At 35.9% G+C, this 22,408-nt stretch overlaps 1 protein-coding gene across 2 annotated transcripts in view; it reads right to left on the bottom strand.

Moving 5' to 3' along the window:
• LOC113102290 (E3 ubiquitin-protein ligase HECW2-like) overlaps positions 1–22,408 on the bottom strand; it is a 48,141-nt gene that overhangs the window by 9,044 nt on the left and 16,689 nt on the right. For both annotated transcript variants that reach the window (XM_026265789.1, XM_026265802.1), the window contains exons 3-20: positions 19,494–19,601; positions 18,214–18,308; positions 11,109–11,184; positions 10,349–10,518; positions 9,748–9,890; positions 9,481–9,581; positions 8,461–9,140; positions 7,531–7,843; positions 6,091–6,192; positions 5,752–5,902; positions 4,309–4,409; positions 4,030–4,154; positions 3,534–3,719; positions 2,878–3,012; positions 1,690–1,789; positions 1,415–1,511; positions 1,251–1,334; positions 226–335 (exon numbers count right to left, since the gene is read on the bottom strand). In XM_026265789.1, the coding sequence (XP_026121574.1) occupies positions 226–335; positions 1,251–1,334; positions 1,415–1,511; positions 1,690–1,789; positions 2,878–3,012; positions 3,534–3,719; positions 4,030–4,154; positions 4,309–4,409; positions 5,752–5,902; positions 6,091–6,192; positions 7,531–7,843; positions 8,461–9,140; positions 9,481–9,581; positions 9,748–9,890; positions 10,349–10,518; positions 11,109–11,184; positions 18,214–18,308; positions 19,494–19,601 (2,877 nt within the window). The remainder of the gene's footprint in view (positions 1–225; positions 336–1,250; positions 1,335–1,414; positions 1,512–1,689; positions 1,790–2,877; positions 3,013–3,533; positions 3,720–4,029; positions 4,155–4,308; positions 4,410–5,751; positions 5,903–6,090; positions 6,193–7,530; positions 7,844–8,460; positions 9,141–9,480; positions 9,582–9,747; positions 9,891–10,348; positions 10,519–11,108; positions 11,185–18,213; positions 18,309–19,493; positions 19,602–22,408) is intronic.

The following is a 22,408-nucleotide window of genomic DNA, read 5'->3' on the forward strand; positions in this document are numbered from 1 at the left end:
TTTGATGCTTTGGCAGCTAACTCAAAAAATACCCAGGAAATCTGGTGGGCTGCATGTCAAGCTCTACGACCAAACTAAAGCAATGCTGTGGAAAGATGAGCAGCACCAGAGAATCAGAGACTCTTCTTATATTTGCCATTATGAAATGTAAGGTATGAAATCGTTTTGCAATACTATTCATAAATGTTTCTTGAATTTTTTCCAACGTGACTGAGAGGAACGGACCAGGAGAGCTCTGAGGGGAGGAGACTGGAGACCCTCGTGGTGATTGACACAAGCTAGGGTGCAGTAAGGCATGAGGTGGCACATACGACATCACTTCCTCTTCAAACAAGCTACAGCAAGAAAAAGAGGCAAAGATTATTAGTGTTTGGAGGCAAACACATGTATCCAGGAAAAGACAAAAAAGATAAATTTACCCGAGATGCCAAAATATAATAATTATACCAGATGTATTATATTTGCTAAATGAAATACAATACGTTTTGTTTTGTTTTTTTTACTAATTTTGGAGTGCTGATTCCAAAAATAGTGCATGTTTTGCTAGATGCTAGACACTTGCTCATGAAATATTTGTATTTTGTAGCATTTTTGCTTTTGAAAACCATCTGTAGGGTGAAGACATCTTGTTTTTCCCTCAATCACAAGAAAAACTGGCACAAAGGCATGATTTGTATCTTTCTCTAAACGACATTTCGACTATTTGTTCAATTCTCAGCACATTTTCGAATATGAATGATCTTGCAAACAATATTTTATGGCGAATCCTGATTTTAAGGATAGAATTAAGGCCAGTGACAGGAGAAAAAGCCAACATGGCCCAGATGTTTTCCACTACATCGATGGGTGAATCACTAAATCCAAAAAGACATTTCCAAGTTTTTTTTTTTTTTCATTAAATTGACCATTTGAAAATTATTTTCCACTCCTTTGCAGATTTTAAGTAAAATTATAATTTTTTTAAATATTAATTTTTTTGTCATTAAAACAAACTTTTAACATGACTGCTTTTTTTATTGACACTGTAAATGCATTAAAGCTGAAAAATATATGCTTTGAAAAATCTTAATTCTTTTGTTACAAAAAAAAAAACAGGTGAAAAACATATAGGTGATGTAAAATGTTTTTTTTTTTTTTTTTTTTTTTTTAACAATATTATTTTGCCAATATTAAACCTTACAAAAATGTGATATTCCTAACAGACATTTTTTGCAGGGTAAAAAAAATCATTGAAGTCACTGGAAAAGTACCTGAGCAAAATCACCAAGTCTGCATCGCTGGAGAGGCGAGTTAAACCAGACACTCCTTCATTACGAATAAACTGCACCTTCTCCCTGTGGATTAGAAAATTCAACATTTCATAATCAATAGCTCAGGACTGAGGTTTGTTTTGTACGAATTCTCTGAGTCTCACCTGAGTGAGTGATTCCTCATGAGCTCAGACTGCCTCTCCTGAAGGATCTCAAATATGTTCGGCTGCCGCAAAAATGCCACTATTTTATCATTATAGGCTATAAAGAGAGGAACAAACCAATTAGTCAAATGTCAAATGAAGACTCTACAAAAAAAGTTATAACTTTTGTGGCACCGCATTTTTATAAAACAGTGCATTATGATGGATTTAACAAGACGAACAAATCAAACTCCGTCTAAAAACTTGCTGATGAAGCCTGGCTTGAAATGGCTCACCAACAGGAACTATATCTTGACACTGGTTGCGACTGGCTGTTATAGTGTTTGAGGGGCGTGGCAGTACAGGGGGTCCAGCATGCCGAGGGTCATCGCCCACCTGAAGCACAGAAACAGAACAGGAAGTGACCACTATGTACTTCACATCCACATCAAGTCACACAAGAATACTGCAGTCATACTGCAGAAACACTGTATGAGTATCACATAACTAAAAATGCCTTTCCATTTAATATGTATATTGACATGTATATAAAATAAAATAGTCAACTGAAATGTTTAACGATGTTTAACGAATACATGTAAACAAATAAAAAAATTATAACGTATCAAGATACAGATTATGAGGCTTTTGTATAATTCGCTGTGTATTTGCTCCCTACATTTATTCACTTAGCTGACGCTTTTTTTTTTTTTCAAAGCGACTTACAATTGCTATATATGTCAGAGGTCGCACGCCTCTAGAGCAACTAGGGGTGAAGTGTCTTGCTCAGGGACACATTGGTGTCTCACAGTGGATTCGAACCCGGGTCTCTCACACCAAAGGCATGTGTCTTATCCACTGTGCTAACACCATCCCTAGTGAGTGTACTGTAAAGATGAAAGCTTCATTAAGGGCCCCTCTGACTAAAGATCTGACAGTGCTTCTGCAAAAGCTAAGTGGATTGTAAAACTTAAGAAGTGGGACTTTTTTAATTAAGTGGGTTAATTTGCATTTTTTATGTAATAAGAACAGAGAATTTTAAGATTAATGGAAAAATATTTAGGCACAATATGCTTACATGCATCCACATATGGCCCACTTGCTGTTAATAGTGTTCATCGTCTGTTTGACTGTCTTTTATTAATTTTTCCAAAAATGTCTGCCATATGCACATAAACTGACAGTCACCACTGATAAGCTACTAACGTAATTTTCTCGGAAAGTTGCTTTGCAATCATTTGTATTGAATAAAGCACTATACAAATAAACTTGAAATTAATTGAATTGAACTGGCAAACATTTACACAGGGGACTTTGGATGGACTGATGTGAAAATTATACAGTGCATGCTGGTGCACAGCGAAAGTCGACGCTATGAAATTAATCAGTGCATCTAAAGAGCCCTGAGAGGGCGATATGTTCTCCACACAACGTGACAGAAGATCAGATTCCCTTTGCATTCAAACCAGGCGTCGTGTGCTCACCTCCCCTGCGCTGTGGCTGCGCTGGCGGCTGAGGTGCTGGCGGTGGGCGAGGATGCTGCTGGGACGGGCGCTCTGCAGCGGCAGTCGTGGGTCTATGAAGGTGGTCGCCCTGCAGTTATGGTCCACAAAGAAAGGCTGAGGAGAAGACACAATCATGTCGAGCAAGTGGGTCGAAGGATTTAAAAGCACAAACGTAATCCTCACATTCATGTTAAAGCACTTACAAGAATGCGTCAGTAAAACACTAGCACATGAAATATTTACATGAAGTGTTAAGGATGTACGTATTTTAAACATTTATCTGGAATACCGCCTGCTTTCCTGATAAGTGTCCATTATAAGTGTATAACTGTAAAGCTCTTCCCGATAGAAAATAATGAATGTCTAGAAAATTAAATAATAGTGTATAACAATCGAATATTAAATTATAACATTTTATATTTTAATTATATTGTTTGTTTCTAAGTTTATAGCAAACTGTTTTTTATATTTCATATATATATATACTGTAAAATATAAGGTACTAAATTTAAAATGAATCAGACTTAGTAGAGAAAGACAGACAATGAATGGCATATAAAAATCATATAAAAGCATATTTTATTTAGAAAATTTTAAATTAAAAGCAAGGGGAGGAAAGATGGCTGTTTCCAGACCTTTCCCATGTGGTCGTGTTTCATTTCCCAGCCTCGCGGGAGATCTAGCTGTTTGTTGGCGAACATGTTGAGGAAGGCAACCAGGTCTCGATTGTGCTGGTAGCGCTCAAAGTGGTGCGAATCCCGCCGCACTTTACTGACCATGTGTTTTAGACATGTGTTACTTGTAAACATGCGATAGGCACTCTGAGAAAGAAGGAAAAAAACAGACAAGAGTGTTTCTTAGTCTTTAAGTAATGCTTGTGGCCTTTTAAAAAGTACAAATTCAACAAAAATTAACAACAAATTCAACAAAAACTTCAACAGTCAATAACAATGATTTATTATGTAACAATATATCACATTAAAGAAACGTTTCAACAAAATTAATGACAGAAGTGAGAATCAGTTGTTTTTATGGCATGATTTACCACATATTTATTTCAAGGGTCTGAAAATCAGCTTGGGGTAAAAAAATAAATAAATGTGTGAATAATTAATGTGTTGAGAGACTAACAGGGTTGGAATGCAGTACGGTAAAGAAATCCGGGCTGGTGAGAAATTTGGCGCAGGGGGACTGAAGCAGCAGAGACAAGCGGGAGCGAGAGCTAGAAGGCCCAACCACACCGTCCCGACGGTACTCTGAAAGAGAATACAACTATAGTGTGATAATGATGTTGGGTTAAATCAAAAGATCTTTTTTCTCTATTCCATATTTACATTAATCTAGAGGAACCAGGCTCCTCTAAATGCAGTGCATGTACGTGGTGTGTGTATTTCTGTTGTGAGAGAGTACCAGGTATGGAGAGAAGCAGCAGGTCAGTTTCGTCTGTAGGCATCTCTGCGGCCTGTTCGTCTGTCCTCTCATTGGTTATTGTCCTCCGAATACTCTGATACCTGAACAAAACAAAAAGGTACTTAAATTAATTTGCCTTTCTCAAGTAATAATCTTTTCACAAGGATAATTGTGTTTTATCTTCTGTAATGTATATGTTATTGCTAAATCAGTTATTGCTATCTTGGCTGGCAGAAAAAAAAAAAAAAACACAGACACAAAAATGTGAATAATAAATATATTATTAAATTATATTATTATTATTACAACAGCACAACTGTAATATATACATTTTATTATAAGACATACTTATTGAGCACCAAAACACATTACAATGATTTCTTCAAGGAAATTCGAATTAATTATAAATGTATGAATGTAATTTAATGTAATTTCATTCAATTTCATTTAAATAGTATAAACATAATATTTGCAAATTAAATCAAATGAATGATGCTAAATTAAATTTAATTAAATTAAAAACCTGTGAATTAAAAAAATGTATGTGCCACAAATAATTCCTGCCAGGCATGAGTCATGCCCCTGGTCTGTTTCGTGCTGTGTTTTCCTTCCTCACATGCTCGTTACCAGATTTCTTCTGTGTTTCCTAGACATATATGGGTTTCCTGTTCCTGGTCTCGTTTTGTCTAATTAGTTATTATGTGCACCTGTGTTCCTCCAAATGTTCTTTGTTATTCCCTCGTTAAGTCATGTATTTAGTTCCAGTCTGTGTGTTCCTCCTTTGTCTGGTCTACCAGTTGTGTACGTGTTCTTTCTTCCCTTCCTCGGATTTGCCCTATGTGCTGGATTTAATAAATGACAATTTAATTTATCCACGTCTCCTTCGCTCCTTCCGGCAGCGTACCATGACAGTGTATTTTGGATTATTTTCAGCTGTGAAGGCAATATTGCCACATACATTCTCAAGGGCTCAAAGAAAAAGAAAAAACTACATTTAAAAAGACTGATTTGACAATTTTTGCTGACTTTTTTTTGCTTGGCGAACTGTTCATTTTGGATGCTGTTCAAAGCTATGCCACAATTACTTTTGCAAGTGAAATGCATGCTAATCAAGTACAATGAACTGAAATCGAGTTAAGGGAGAGAACGCAGATGAGAGAGAGCATGTGAGAGATGTTTTGATAGAGCATGATAATGGCAGAAGAGATTAGGTTGCTGTGGTGACTGCTGGGTGACATTTTTAAAGAGCTGTTTTTCCATACAAGTGAAGATTAACAAATGGCATTTTGGACTCGGATAAATCCCAAGATAAGGTCACCGTGCACTCAAAACACTCCTTCTGTCAGAATTCACTCTAATCAATGCTGATTTCATTCCATCTTGATAGATACTTGCTGAAGTAAACACAATGATGTGTGAATATTGTCTTCACGTGTGACTGACCTCCGGTTGAGCTGCTCCATCTGTTGAATGGAGTTGGATCTCTGTAGGACCTGAGGTGCAGGTGGAGCAGTGGGCCGCTGCCAGGTGGTGGTCCTATTTACATGATCCACATAGAAAATCCTGCCGTGGCTGTCAATACGAGCCTCCCAGTCTTCAACATACACATTTAAAGTCCACTTATAATGTTAAAATATTAAATATAAAAATACAAATGTTAATAAAATATAATTACGTAAATACCCTGATTCAAAAGAGCAAAAAATAAATATAATTTTCGACGATTATGTCCCGTTTAGGACAGGTTAAGGAAATAATACAAAGACAAAAATATTCCCTCACTTGGTGGAAGAGGCTCGTCCACTCTCTGATAGCGGCTGATATCATGACGCACTGAAGGAACAGATCGTATCAGCTGATGGCCATTCACTTGAGCACTGGCTCCTTCAGAAAGGCAAACAGAATAGAATTAATAATATTTGAATAATAGTGTATATATATATAATATAACATTATTTCTATATATTATTACAATATTTTCTATATTTATACATATTACTTTTACAATTATTATTCATGTCCTTAATATGTATATAATATATTTAAATAATTAATAATTATTTTATTCTTTATTGCGATGTTTATTTTTGATGTATTATTATCATAATTATTTTTTATTATTCATATTTAAAGATAGATAGAACAAATAATATTTAAAACAATATTTATTATAATTAAAAATATAAATGTCAAAGTAATGATGAGACAGAGAGGTTCGGATCCATGCGCAGAACATTTTAATGAGAATGGTCAGACAGGCAATGATCAGCAACGGCGTCAGGTATATAGGGATAACCAGAATCGAAAACAGGAACAAGCAGATGTCGGGGGCAGGCAGCAGATAATCAGAGTCGGTATAAACAATCCAAAGGTCAGGTACAGAGAGATCAACACAAGGAAAACGCTCAGAAATAACAGACACAGCAAATCAAGACTTCGCAGAGAGTGAGAGTGAGAGTGCTGCTTATGTGTGTCTGTAAAAGAGGTGCAGGTGTGGCAAGGAGATTGACTGAGGAATGATGTGCAGGTGTGGCAGGGTGATTGTGATGCAGAGACTCATGGGACATGTAGTTAGGGTGTGGTGCAACAGATAAGAGGTGCTAGAGTCCGGGTGACATCTGGTGGTTAATGTGGAATTGTCGTGATTGGAGTGCCCTCTACAAAAGTTCATGGGCACTCCATGTAATGATCGTGACAGTCAAGTATTGTATCAGATTTGTTGTTGGTGATGATGAGGATGATAATAATAAATGAAAAAGATATTACAATAAATAAAATAAATTATCCTTATTAAAATACATATACATATACATATATATATATATATATATATATATATATATATATATACATATACATATATATAGACATTGTAATACTATCAACATATTTTATATTATCATCATCTTCAACAACAACAAATTATATATATATATATATATATATAAAATAATTTTTTTTTATTAAAAGTATTATTATTATTTATGTTCTTAATAGTTAATATTTAAATGTGTTACATAATACAATTAAAATAAATGTTTAATATTATTATTTATAATATTACTATTTTTTATTATCTTTTTAATTTATTTATTTTATTATTTTATATTCAATATGCAGAAAAGTAAAAACTGTTGGGAAAAGCTGATGAAAGTTTGATGACAACTCATAATATTCTCCAGATTTACAAAATAAATGAGGTAGCATCACACAGGAAGTTACCTGTCTCTCCTTCTGTTACTGCGGCAACCTGTGCTGCATCAGCTGACCTCCTCACTTCATTGGTTAATTCCATCCCTTCAGCCTGTGATGAGTTCCCTGATGCTTGCAGACTCTGCCTCCTGTGCCAGATTTTGGCATCTTCCTCCCCCTCATTGGCTGCCTCACTGGAGTTCCCCTGCTCCGGCTGCTTAACTGCTGTGGCTCCGCCCTCTTCACCAGCTGCACTGTTGACAGACGCTGAGGACTCGGGGGTAGCGACCTCTGATGATCCTTCTTCCCCAGTGATCGCCTTGGGAGCAACTCCTTCCTCATCCTGTAAGAAAAGTATTAGGTGAAATGATGCAAAGGAAGAACTACATAACAATATAAATTGGGAAAATGATGACGACGATGATGATCATCACAAGAAACTGCTCGAGTGATTTAACACGCATGAGGTGTGCTATAAAATGTAAAATAAATTATGAGTTTGTCAAAAAATATATATAAAAAAAATTGGGGGGAATTTTTTTTTTGTAAATAAATAACCATTAACAATATAAAACCTGAATGAAAACATATTTACATAACATGTCATAAAATGGGTTTTAAAAATCCATAAAAATTTATTACAGATTATAATTGTATTACAATTTTATTTTTACTACACACGCCCACCCACACACACATATATATGGGTTTTGTTTTTTGGGGGGTTTTTCACACACCTGTTCCCCAGTTAATACTCTGGTATTAATAAGTATTTTTAATCTTCAGAGAAATTTCATGTATCAAATTAATATAAATAAGGTTTAAAATAAACTTATCCATATAAAAATGTACATTATATATAGATAGAAAACTGCATGGAAAATAGGCTGATAAAACGTATTCCCATAACAGGTAAAAAAATATATATATATATATGGTGTGAAGCCAGGCCCTACAGACCAGTATTTTGGGAGCTGATTGCTGAGTGCTGCCGGTGCTCTTGGGCGAGTCTCCAGAGGCAGCAGCTCCATCCTGACCATCCTCAGCACCTCCATTTTGGCTCTTTGTGGTGCCACTGCTCGATCCTAATGCCTTGGCCAACGTATCTGTGGCGCTGCTCGCTGCTTCTGCCTCAAGCATCTCTTTCACGGGACACTCCCCTTTGTCCTGTTCAGAGGAGGTGTGTCCATCAGGCCGATGAGCGCCATTGGTCAATGTCATCTCCCTGGAGGCGTGTCCTTCCTCATCTTCATCAGAATCTATATGTAACATAGCATTGAGCCGCGTGTCCGTGGGGAAACTTGAGCGTAGTTTAGGTGAGCCGGCCCCAAGCGGTCTGTCTCCAAGGCCTTTAGGAGCTTCAATAGCATCCAGGTAGTCGTTAAGCGAGGCCTGCCGATGACTGTGGCCCGGGGTTCCTTCGATAGACTCTGGAGCTCCATCTCTCAAGAGCTGACCCTCATCAGGGCCCATCATGCACTCGTCAGTCCTAAAGGCATCACCTTGCAGGGACCCTTCAGAGCCGGTGGGCGAGGGACCCCTGGCAATGCAGGATGAAGGATGCAAAACATCCTCATCGTCCGATGGGCTCTCAGGATCTCCGTTCATAGAGGAGGCTCCCAGCAGAGATCCCATGGCATCTACAAAAGCATAATAATTTTATTCAGCAAGGATACATTAAATTGATCAACACAGACAGTGAAGACATTTAAAATGTTACAAAATATATCTGTTTTTGACATTTCTGTTCACCAAAGAACTCTGAAAAATGCTATTTTGAGGCATGGCTTGAAGGGGACCCATTAAAATCCCTTAAATTAATAAATATATATTTCGACCAAGTAATATACTTTATTAGGCTGGTTATAAGTTACAAGAATTACATTAATGGTAGTATTTTAGAACAATTCTGAACATGGCTCATTTATTGTAAAAATAAGAATACTGTACGTTTTACTGTAAGAATACTGTAATCCGTACCTTCATGTCCGTTGGAGGTGATCTCCGCCCTGAAGAGAAGTTGTCCGCTCACATGTTCTGTCGGTAGACAATGTGAAAGGGTATGGCTCACATGTTGATCCCTTTTTTCATAAAATAAATATTGTTTTGTCAATGAAAATATGACCACATACAGTATGTACCTCTAAATGTAACATCTTGGGAAGCAAAAAAGTTATGTTTCGATAAACCTCTGTAGACAGAAATGAACAGCAGGTGTTACTGATGATACTGACAGGTGATACTGACCCGGCTGTATGTCTCTCCAGCAGTCTCTGCACCGGGATTGTCAGCTGACCTAAAAAGCGTTTGATGATTGGCCGACTTTTTGCAAATTTGTCCTTCACCTCAATTTCCAAAACATCTGTCATCAGAGCAACAAAAGTGTACTTCTGTAGGGGAAAAAAGAAAAGAAGTATGAAAATGAAGGTTTACAGTTATGTTTCTGTGCAGTGGAGGTAACATAATATTCAATCCTACAATACCCAGTCTCATGTATGGTTACAGAACTTTACTCTTATTTACTTTAAATACAACATTTATAAATGTACCATTTATATATATAAAAAGAAGAAAAAACATTTAGGAAATGTTACCAACTTAATTTAACCAACAGTAATTTCTGAAGAAATCTGAAGCCTTGCTCAAGGGAACAATGCATTTACTGAAAACTTCTGGTTTCAGAGTCACCCCTGTTTGGTTATATCCCATTAACTTCTCAGCTCCTCACAGTGGACTGACAGCAGGGACGTCACCCTGCAGCATCCGAGGTTAAGCGCTGAAGAAGTGAACGCAAACAGCACACATCATTAACTGGCCCAGTCTGGGATCACATATGAATAGAAAGTACCTCTCCGTGCCACACAGGGTTAGTCGTGTTTGATATGATGGAGGTCCGCCTCTCCTGGCCGTGGTGGGTGAATGTAGGGAAGCCGTGCCTCTTCCCAGGGTGAATGCTCATCTTCAGATAGGGGTCCGGATTAAAAAACATGCCCTTCTTCAGACCCTGAGCCCTGATGTCTGCAATATAAACACACACAACGTGATCTATCTATCTATCTATCTATCTATCTATCTATCTATCTATCTATCTATCTATCTATCTATCTATCTATCTATCTATCTATCTATGTGCACTAGCTGTTCATAGCCATTAGAGGGCAGATATATAGAAGAGCTTTAATTAAAAAGACAACACATTGCTTTATATGTGAGATTTAAGGTAGGATAAGACACATTTTAAATCATTGTAAATTAGTCTGTAATATTGAATACATTGAGCCAAATTAACTATATTACTTGGTGCATGAATTGTTTATTGTTAGTTAAAAAAGGTTATTATTTATTGACCATTAGTGTTGTTATAATGTATCCATTGTTGGTGTTTTTTTAACAGCAAAGATATCATGCAATATCAGTATAAAGATCAACATATCAATATAAAGATATCAGTGCATTGCAATGATTTTTACCATGGTTAAGGATGGATTGGGTGGGAAAATCATAGTGCTGCCTCTCGATTTATGTATACGTAAATCAGTTTCATTAAGAAAACTTCAGTCTCTTTAATTAAAGTGAGAGTAGGTGTCGTAAATACCAAGCATTGTTACCTGACAGAGTAAAGCTGACCAATTTCCTGCAGTGTTCTGTGACAGACTGTCCATCCATCTGCCCCTCCGCCCCGACCTGTACAGCACACAATAACACACTATTACACAACATCACACAGAGAAATACAGCAGTCTTATTTCAGGATCACTGAGAAACTGTATACTATCACAGCTTTTATTCCTAGTTTAAATTAGATTTTTTTTTAGCTTTTTTTTTTCTTCATTTTATTGTTGTTTTTGTCAGTTTTATTTTTTTTTATTATGTTGCTTTATCAAATATATATATATATATATATATATATATATATATATATATATATATATCAATAATTGTATTTACGTTAATGTCTATTTCATTTTAACCTGTTAATTGTCACCCCGTCCCGTATACGGGACGCCTACGTTGACTATACTATATTACAATCAAATCTAATCTAATCTTGAAGTTGAAAACATAAAACCTCAAAATTTATCCTTCAAAACCCATTTTAAAATCAGACATTGCATTACCATGTAAATGGTACATCAAAATCATGTTACAAAATGTTTTCAGTCATGAATTATAAAAATGTGGGGACTTCCGGGTTGATGATGGAGTAAGAACGTGGATTTTGTAGCTCCGCTAATTTTCATTTAAATTTCATTAAAACAAGGCAACATAAAGCTTGTAAGTGCTCTCCAATCATTTATAGAGTTGCATACGCTTAACATAAATTGCAATTTACGTATTTATAAATGCCGTCGAAGAAACCAGGAAAGAAAGATGTCGCTGAGGGAGAAAGTTCGGCCGAGACCGCGGGCTCGCTGGGAGAGGCCAGCACAGCGGCAAGTAACGACCCGGTACTGCTTGCAATTGAATCTCTCCGAGTGGAGCTGGGCAAGGTTAAAACTGATATTAAAGAAAGTTTGAAAGGAGAAATGGCGATGCTGGAAAAGAAAATTGACGCGAAGTTTGATGCAATTCAGCTAACCATAAACGACCATCGTTCAACTCTCGAGCATCTTGAACAAAATGCCATGGCCTCAACAGAAGCGGTTACGAAATTACAAGCTCAAGTTAAAAGTCTGTCCGAGCAGGTGTCAGAATTAACGGAAAAATGCATCGATCTGGAAGGCCGTTCCAAGAGGCAAAATATAAGAATCGCGGGAATCCGAGAAGGAATGGAAAACGGTCAAGGTGCTAGAGAGTTTGTGGCTAAACTGCTCATGGAGGTGCTTGGATTGGACGAGCTGCCTGTTCTGGATCGTGCGCACCGAGCTCTTCGTTCCCGGCCTGAGGACACTGACCCGCCGAGGCAAATCATTGCTCGGATACACCATGGCCATACCATGGAAAACATCATGCGCAAAGTGTCGTCACAGAGAAAGCTAACCTTTAACGGTCGCTCCATTCAGATCTTCAGAGATTATCCTTCGACTGTGGTCAAACGTCGGGCAGCCTTTTCCAGAGTAAGACAAATCCTGCGGGATAAACCCGGTGTTAAGTTTGGCATTCTGTATCCAGCAAAGCTCCGGGTGACATACAGCGAGGGAGAGAAGCTTTTCACCGACGCGAACGATGCATGGAAATTTGCAATCGAACAGTTTGGCACAGATAAGTAAATGCCGGATTTATAATTCAGAGACGTCAAGCCTGTTGTTTTGTTTAAGTTTCTGTTATTTAGCGGACTCACTGTTGGACTTTTGGGAAGTCTCTGCAAAGTAAAATGCGGAGGTCGGCTTTTCTTTTCTATTTGTTTTTTATTATACCTTTTCATTGCCTTCTACTTCGTGGTAAGTTGTGCTGTACATTTGTTCCTGTAACAGCTGAACATGTTCTGTTATCAAACGTTTTGTTGGGTGGGTGGGTCAGTGCTAAAGGTTTCCATGGTAACATCTACCGGTGTGTAGGTAACTTGTCAGAACAGATTTTTATTTTCTGTAATAACAGTTCATGCTTAATAAGGTAAATGCAAAAGGGGTGTCTCTAAATTTCTCTACTTGGAATGTAAAAGGTCTGAATGAACCAGTTAAAAGGGGTAAAATATTGTCTCATCTAAAATCACTGTTTTCAGATATCATATTTCTACAAGAGACCCATTTAAATCGTACTGCCCAGGTTAGACTGAGATGCAAGTGGATTGGACAAATGTATCATTCCAATTTCTCTGCTAAATCTAGAGGAACAGCTATCCTTATCCGTAAAGGAGTTCCATTTAAACATAATTTGACCATTTCAGATAAAGATGGGCGATATGTAATTGTTGTTGGAGAAGTATTTTCTGTGCCATTGACATTAGTCAATGTTTATGGACCAAATTATGATAACCCTGAGTTTTTCAAAAAAGTGTTTGATCTAATTCCAAACATTTCAGATACAAATCTCATAATCGGGGGTGATTTTAACTGTGTACTAGACCCGTACTTAGATAAATCCTACTCCACAAAAATAGTTAGTTCCAACTCCAGTAAATTTTTGAATTCATATATAACTAACTCAAATATGTTTGATGTGTGGAGAATTCTCTATCCAACGGCTAGGGAATACTCTTTTCATTCTCTAGCTCATAATCTATATACACGAATAGATTATTTCATTCTGGATGGTAAACTCATGCCTCAGGTTTGTACTGCTAAATATCATAATATTATTATATCCGATCACAGTCCGGTGACCTTTTCTATTAAAATAGATAATATGGAGAAACCACAAAGAAATTGGAGGCTTAACTCTCATTTACTTACAAACAGAGTGTTTATTAATCACTTAAAACAAGACATAAAAACCTTTTTTGAAATTAACGACAAGCCCGACATTTCTATGGGAGTGTTATGGGACACATTTAAAGCATACATCAGGGGTTGTATTATATCTTATCAAGCATTTCAGAGAAAGAGAAATAGGGCTGAATTAGAGGCATTGGAAATTCAAATTCACGAATTAGATATGGAAAATGCTAAACATCCATGTATTGAAAAATATAAAAAAATTGTGCATTTAAATATAAATTGAATCAAATTCTCTGTTCTAAAATTTCTAAATCCTTTCAGTATGTAAAACAAAAATACTTTGAATTTGGTGATAAACCTCAAAAACTGTTAGCTCGACAACTTCGTAAATTAGCATCTGAACGAACAATATACAAAATTAAATCAGACACAGGAGAATTTCTTACTGCCTCTAAGGATATAAATAGTAGGTTTCAATCATTTTATGAAGCACTGTATTCATCGAAAGGAACTATAGATCCTACAGTTATTGCTCAGTTTCTAGACCAACAAAATCTACCCTCATTAAATCAAGAGCAAATGGAGGGGTTAGGTGCAGAAATTACTATTGAAGAAATATCAGGTACGATAAAATCTCTTAAAGGATGTAAAACACCCGGTCCAGATGGATTTTGTAATGAATTTTATAAAGCCTGCAGTGAATTACTTTTGCCTTATTTATATAGGGTTTATAAACAGGCATTTATAGACCAGTCTCTGCCGTCCTCACTAAACGAGGCAATTATTACTGTAGTGCCAAAAAAAGGAAGGAACCCAGAGGAACTGGGTTCTTATAGACCTATTTCACTCTTAAACACAGATCAAAAAATTCTAGCAAAAACTTTAGCATGCAGACTAAACACAGTAATTAGAAATTTGGTTCATCCAGATCAAAAGGGCTTCATACCAAAACGTAACTCTTCCTCTAATCTTAGGCGTCTTTTTAACATTATTTATTCTTCAAGAGGCTTGCAGCAAGATCTAGCCATTTTGTCATTGGATGCAGAGAAGGCATTCGATCAAATTGAATGGCCTTACCTATTTGCCGTATTGAAGAAATTTAATCTCGGATATAATTTCATTTCATGGATTAAATTGTTGTACTCTAGTCCGTGTGCAAGAATTCTCACAAATCAAACAATGTCTTCTCGTTTTGAATTACACAGAGGTACAAGACAGGGATGTTCACTGTCACCACTTTTGTTTGCATTAGCGATTGAGCCTTTAGCTGAGGCTATTAGAACACATACTGGAATTAAAGGCTATAAAACCAGAAGTACTGATAATAAAGTGGCGTTATACGCAGATGATGTAATTTTATTTATTTCGGAGCCCAATAGCAGCATTCCAAATATCCTTAATCTGATAAATTACTATGGTACATTTGCAGGATATAAAATTAATTGGGACAAGAGTGTGTTGATGCCAGTTACTATCAAAGATTCTTCTTGGCTTCAGCATTTACCCTTTAAAATTTCTTTAGAACAGTTTACATATCTAGGAATTCAGGTGACAAAAAAGTTTTCCAGCTTATTTGAGGCCAATTTTCAACCCCTGTTATCTAAACTTAAATCCATGATCAATTTCTGGAGAACACTTCCTATTTCTCTTGTGGGTAGGGTAAACGCAATTAAGATGATATTTCTCCCACAATTTTTGTATATAGTGCAGAACATTCCTGTATTTCTGCCCAAATCATTTTTCAAAAAACTGGACACTATCCTGGTTCCCTTTGTCTGGAACTATAAAGCCCATAGGATTTCTAAGCACCACTTGTGTAAACCCAAAATACAGGGAGGGCTTGCCCTACCTAATTTTCTTTATTATTATTGGGCTGCAAACCTGAGGGCCTTGACGTCATGGATAGATTTTACTCCAGTGGAGGAGAACTGGTTGTTGTTGGAACAGGAGGAATGTCTCCCATATTCTATTAATGCAATACTTTTATCACCCAAAGGTATAGCTAGTTCACTTTATAATCATAACCCGGTCATTCATAACTCTGTTCGTATTTGGAAACAGTTAAAGACACATTTTAAGTTCACCCAAATGTCATTTTTACTCGCTATCTCAGCCAACCCCTCTTTTTGCCCTTCAATGTTAGATAGAGCATTTGAGTTTTGGAAAAATGTAGGGTTAAGAAACATAGGGGACTTATATATAAATGGAAAATTTGCTTCCTTTCAGCAGCTGTGTGAGAAATACAGTATTCCTTCTAATCACTTCTTTAGGTACCTTCAAATAAGAGACTTTGTGAAGTGTAATATTGCTAATTATGTAACCGCGACACCCATGTACCTGGACACATTTCTGGAAAGATGTCTAAGAGATGGAAGTAACATCTCCCTGCTATATAAGGGCTTAGAACAGCTGAAGAGTCCATCTATGGAGAACATTAAATCTGCCTGGGAAGAAGAACTTGCAGTAGAAATTCCTAATGAAATCTGGGAACAAAGTCTTGAACTGGTCCATAGATGTTCCATTAATGCAAGACATTGTCTCATTCAGTTTAAAGTGCTTCATAGGCTTCATTACTCCAAGTGTAAACTCCATAAAATATTTCCAGAAGTGTCTCCACTGTGTGACAAATGTCAATTTTTAGATGCCAGCCTGTCTCATAGCTTTGTCTTGTGTCCAAAATTACAGAATTTCTGGAACAAAATATTCCAAGTTTTTTCAGATACAATGCACATTTCTATTGAACCAGATCCTATATTAATTATATTTGGAATTTCCGAAGAATTTTTGAGACTTACACGGGTACAACAACAGTTTGTTTCATATGGGTTGATCTCTGCCAAAAAACTTATTCTTTTGTTTTGGAAGAAAAAAGAGGTTCCAACTCTTAAATTGTGGCTGACAGAGTTGACGAGTACACTACATTTGGAAAGAATCAGGTACACCCTAATAGACAAGATTGTGTTATTTGAAAAAATGTGGTCCCCTTTTATTGCCTTTTTAAATACTTGTGATTAATATGTTTATTATGCCTTCAGTACCTACTTTTACCACTGGATAGCACTTAAGGGTCTGTTTTTTTTTGTTTGTTTTTTTTTTTTTTTTTTTTTTTTTTTTTTTGGGTGGGATGGGGGGTGGATGTTTATTTGTTAAAATGTAAGTTGTATATGTTTGTATTTAAAAAAGTGTAATTACAAGTGACTATCTGTTAATATTTCTAATAATAAAAATATTTACGTAAAATGAATTATAAAAATGTTTGTATCATGCACATTCATGTCTATCTTCAAAAACGTGAGTGACAGTTAACAGGTTAAAATAGTTTTTATGGTTTTATTTTTTTTGTTTGTGGTTTACAATGCCCAGAGAATCCCAGACCTGTATTAATATTTGAAATCATATCAAATAGTTTCTGCAATAGTGATTACAATAAAACTGTGTTAATCTGGCATTAACCCCTATTTCAATGCAAAACAATAAATAAATAAATAAATCTTCTTGAAGGAGATCTCATGTATTTAATAGTGATTTCGCATATTTATTCAATGTAATACATTACAGCTGCATTTTGGTTGAAACTATGTAATATATTAGCAAGAGAGGGGTTCAGGATCGTTGTCATGAATATTCCAATAGCATTATAATGTTCCTGCTCATTGATGTGGCAGTGTGTTGATTTATGATTAGAGACTCTTGTTCAGCTGCAGAGCCCCAACTTGATGGCTTCTGAATGACGGTGAGACTGAGCTATTATAATTTCCATATGATAACCATTGCACATGAAACTCTCACTTAAGTCAGTAGTTTGGGGTGTGTATTCTCTCAAAACGTGTTCTGCATCGATCCAAACCATACAAAGTAGCAACATTAATTTGACCTAAACATACATTTTCAAAATACAAGTCAAAAAATCAGATCATAGAAAATATCTCCATCTCATGAACTCATAAGTTAATCTACTCTATTTGCTCGAGGAGTCACAGATCCGCATTTCAGCACGCCTCAGATCACATGATCTGACATATTCAATCACTTCCATAGGACAAAAACAAGGGGTTTAAATTCAGGCTCATGTCACAGAGGGTGGAACGTGCCCTTTACACTAGTTCTGTGGCTTTGTCGGCAGCCAGGCACTCAGCATATCAAAGAGCGCTCTCTACTTCCTGTGCATTCCCTGCATGCCTGCGAACATGATATGTCTCTGTGGAGTTTAGTCAACTCCAGCGCCTGATAAAGCACATAAAGCAAACCTCAGCTTGCAGACACGCAGGCAGAGAAAGACTAAGAAAGATGTATCTGCAGCACTTGTGCACCATTTCGAAGCATTATAAAATAACCAACATCAACAAACATCCTAATACTTTTAAGTCAAATACGTAACACAGACACACACACTTACTGTAACTCCAGGGTTCTTGACAGTAATGCAGGGTGTTATGGCCCTCAACGCTCCACTCACTCCATGGTAATATTTGAAACAGATTTTGGTCTCCGCTGTGAAATATAAACACAAGTACATGTTTCTAAGAGCTCATATGGCTGATCCACAATCCACACAAAAATGGCAACGCTTTCTCAAAAGGACAAGCTGAAATCTGTTTGGCTGGCTTCATGTAATTCTCAGGAATCAATATGCACAGGATTTATCAGTCTGCTGAGAAATAAAGTGGTGTATTCAAGTTCCAAGGCTGCTACACTGAAAAATTGGAAACTATTTTGACTCCGTTTTGAGGTTGAATTGAACATACAATCGTAAAGTAGAAAATGTGAAATAGTGTTTTCTTGTCAAACTTGTTTACAACTTACAACAAAATATTTTTTTACAGTGTCCACTGAGCATTTCAAACAAGAAATAATCATGATTTAGAAGTTCATGAGATTCAAGGCATCGGATCCTTAATATATTCAAAAGTTTTTAAACACATTTAGTAATAAGAGCATTCTTATCTGTGATCACAACTATTTTGCTTAAATTTGCATCTAACTTCAGCTTTACTTGTTCTTGAACAATACAAAAAATACAACACAATACAATATATAAAATACAGAAATATATATTGCAGAGTAGTACAGGACACGTTTGTCTGACCAACATGTAAAGCATTCTAGCATTGTTTGTTATGTTTTTACATACTGTAAATAGGCAGATTAATCTCACATAAAGAGAACTAACAGATTTGCATGAAAAAATTATATAAGACTTCACATAATATGTTCTTTTACTGTTGAAGTTTTTAAGTATCTACACAACTGTTCAAAAGTTTAGGGTGTTTTTGAAAGAAGTCTCTTATTCTCATCAAGGCTGCATTTATTTGATTAAAAAAAATATATAATTTATATATATATATATATATATATATATATATATATATATATAATAAAAGCAGGAATACTGTAGTATTACTATTTAAAACAACTGTTTTACAAATACAATTTATCCCTGTGATGAAAATGCTAAATTTTCACCATCATTACTCCAGTATTCAGTGTCACATGATGCTTCAGAAATCATTTTTAATATGCCGAATATTATATCTGTTACTGTCTTCAATCTTTCGAATGGTAGTGTACCAAACATTTGACACCAATAACCTTGCAAACTTCGTCAAACCCATTCTTCAACAAAACCCAGATCCTTGAAAAGGGAAGTGCATATGACCTTTCAAAACTCTTGCTTACGTTCCATAAAGTACAGTCCGGGCTCCAACCTCCAGACGATCTGTCCCCTCTGAGTGCCGTTCACCCCACGGTTCTTCGAATCCCAAACGTTAGCGAGACACGTCTCATCTGGGTCAGGAAATATCATGTAAATATTTGACATTCATAAATATGACGAAGAAGAAAGGCCTCCACCAGGAGACAATAGATCTCATAATAAACGCACAGCTGTGAAAAAACATAGGGTGGCTGATCGATAGTGCCACACCTCAAGCCTGTTCTCTCAAGGGCTTAAAGTCTTTTCTAAGGGTCTTGAGAACAAACAAATGGTAAAGGGTTTGTCTTGAAGGTAATGGACCTTAGTTGTTTAAGTGCTCAACTCAACATGCCCCTGATCATACAAACAACCAGCTTCCATCTGATTGGGTCTTTAAAAAATCCTACTTCATACAGAAAACAGAAATATAGCTCAGTACAGTCGTGCATGCATAATATAGAATAGTCAAACATAAATGAACCATTAAATAACCAGTATTGGTAATGTTATGCATGATGTGGCATATAAATGTTACATTTATATAAAGCCAGTAAAATTAAGATATGAAAAATTTAAGCGAGTTAGCACTTTAATCGACAATTTACGAGGTACAAACTAGCTCAAGCTGTGATGCTCTTTCTGCTAGCCAGTTTTCTGTTATCATACAGAAGTACAGTACTGGTCAAAAGTTGGAAACATTACTATTTTAATGTTTTAAACATTGCATATCTTTCATCTTTGATGAATAACGAGTTAAAAAAGAACAGCATTTATTGAAAATAGGAATCTTTTTTAACAATAAACTACCATCCAAAAGTGTGGGGTCAGTATTTTTTTTCTTTTTTTTTTTTTAATAAATCAATACTTTTATTCAACAAGGATGTGTAAAATTAATTTAAAAAGTAATAGTAAAGACTTATATTGTTAGAAAAGATTTCTATTTTGAATAAACACTGTTCACAAGTTTTCATTCATCCATAAATCCTGAAAAAAGCATGTGAGCTATGGCTGAACAATTAATAAAAACTTTTAAACGCAATTAAAATTAAGGATGCCACCATTACGTAATCGTTCAAAACGGCAATTAATCATTCAAAGTCCACTTATGTTATTTTGTGTGCTTAAGATGTGTTTTTCTTTCTACATGTTATCTTAAGGATTTTCCCCATTATTTTAATTTAAGTTTTAGTATAACATTATAATACCATTCATATTTTTACTTTTTTATGATTTAAAGAAGAAACCAATCCGATGTATAGTTGACATTTGTGGCTCAATACTTTAGAAAAGCACAAAATGTTTTTCTGTTAGAGTGATTTCAGCTTGTTTATTCCATATAAAAATACAGCATGCACTTGCATCAAACAATGATATAAACATCATTCAATGTAAATTGTGATAATCAGAATTAAAGCTCCAGTATGAAATTTTTGTAATTGACCACAAGAGGGCGCATTTCCAACAATAACAAAGGCAAAGCTTGATGACGCTATGAAGCAGGTGATGATGGGAGATGTCCTTTTTAATGCGTTTTCACCATAGCAATGTATCTAAATTGGATAAACGAATCATGATCACGGATGAGGTAATTTATTCGTTTTTGTATTACCTGTATATCTGATCGTATTATTTTATGTCATCATAATTAATGAACTGCAAGGAACGTGAAATGATATACTATATGTAACCCCTCTCTCCCGGGTCCTCTCTGACGCTGAAAGAGCAATATAACAGTCCATTTGCCACGTTATGTTATTTTCTCACAGGTAACGTTAGTGATAAAAAAATGCTACAGTGACAGAATGTACAGGCATGTGGTGTAATTCATATCTATAAAAATCAACTTTACTGTAACTATTACGTTACTCGTACAATAACAAAATAAATAATTTATTTGCTTACCTGTCTATCAATACACTCGCGAGAGCAGAGTCTCTGTCAAGTCCAAGATTTTCGCGCAGCTCTCTCCATCTCGTAAACGCCTGGCCGATATTTATCCTGGTTTTATTCCTCGGTTTGTCACACAGTCTGCATGTATCCGAATATGGACGCTTACGTTTTACTGGCACTTCAATACTCGCCAAAGAGTAATCGTGATCCATAACAACGACAACCAAACCATACGCGCAGCTATAACATAACCACCACTTCCGCATTTGACCATATGATATTCCGGTGTGGTGGAACATCACATGGTCTACACCGGTAAAAAAGTATAGAGCGGACATTGCGTCACTGAGAGGCGACATTTCTTTTCTGGGACGGCCAGTTATTTAAAATCGGAATTTCTCTGAAATAAAAAATCTTTGGAGACTCTTGAGATATTGTAAGTACACAACTGGAGGAAATATATCACACTGTGCAAGTTATTTTCGGAAATTTTATTACAAAATTCCTACATATTGGAGCTTTAATAATAGCAATTATAATTTCAAGAAATAGTGCTGAGTAAACAGATTCAACCATCAGTGCAAGTGCGGAGGAGAAGACAAGATAAAATGTAGCTAATAACACCGTGCAATTCACCCAGTGCATAACAGAGACAGCAATCCATTTGTTTTAATTTGCTCATTCACTTGCTTCATCAACTTAATAAACCCACACAGTGGGTAGTATGACAGTATTTACTGTGCAAGGCAGAAATGTATGGTTTCTGTTATATTATTTGTAATGTAGGGGTGTACTGGTAAAAATATTTGTCTCAAACCATCCCAGTACAGATGTCACGGTTCGGTTCATGTAGTCAGACAACAAATTAATTTACGGGGAATGCACGCTAATGCACCGCTAACCATCACAACAGGAAAGAAATTCGAATTACGTATAAAAACACTATAACAAAATGATATAAACAATGAATAACTTTACAAGGAAAATAAAAGTATACAAAGCATAAATC

The sequence above is a fragment of the Carassius auratus genome, chromosome 1 (assembly GCF_003368295.1).
Source record: "Carassius auratus strain Wakin chromosome 1, ASM336829v1, whole genome shotgun sequence".
Lineage (NCBI taxonomy): Eukaryota > Metazoa > Chordata > Actinopteri > Cypriniformes > Cyprinidae > Carassius > Carassius auratus.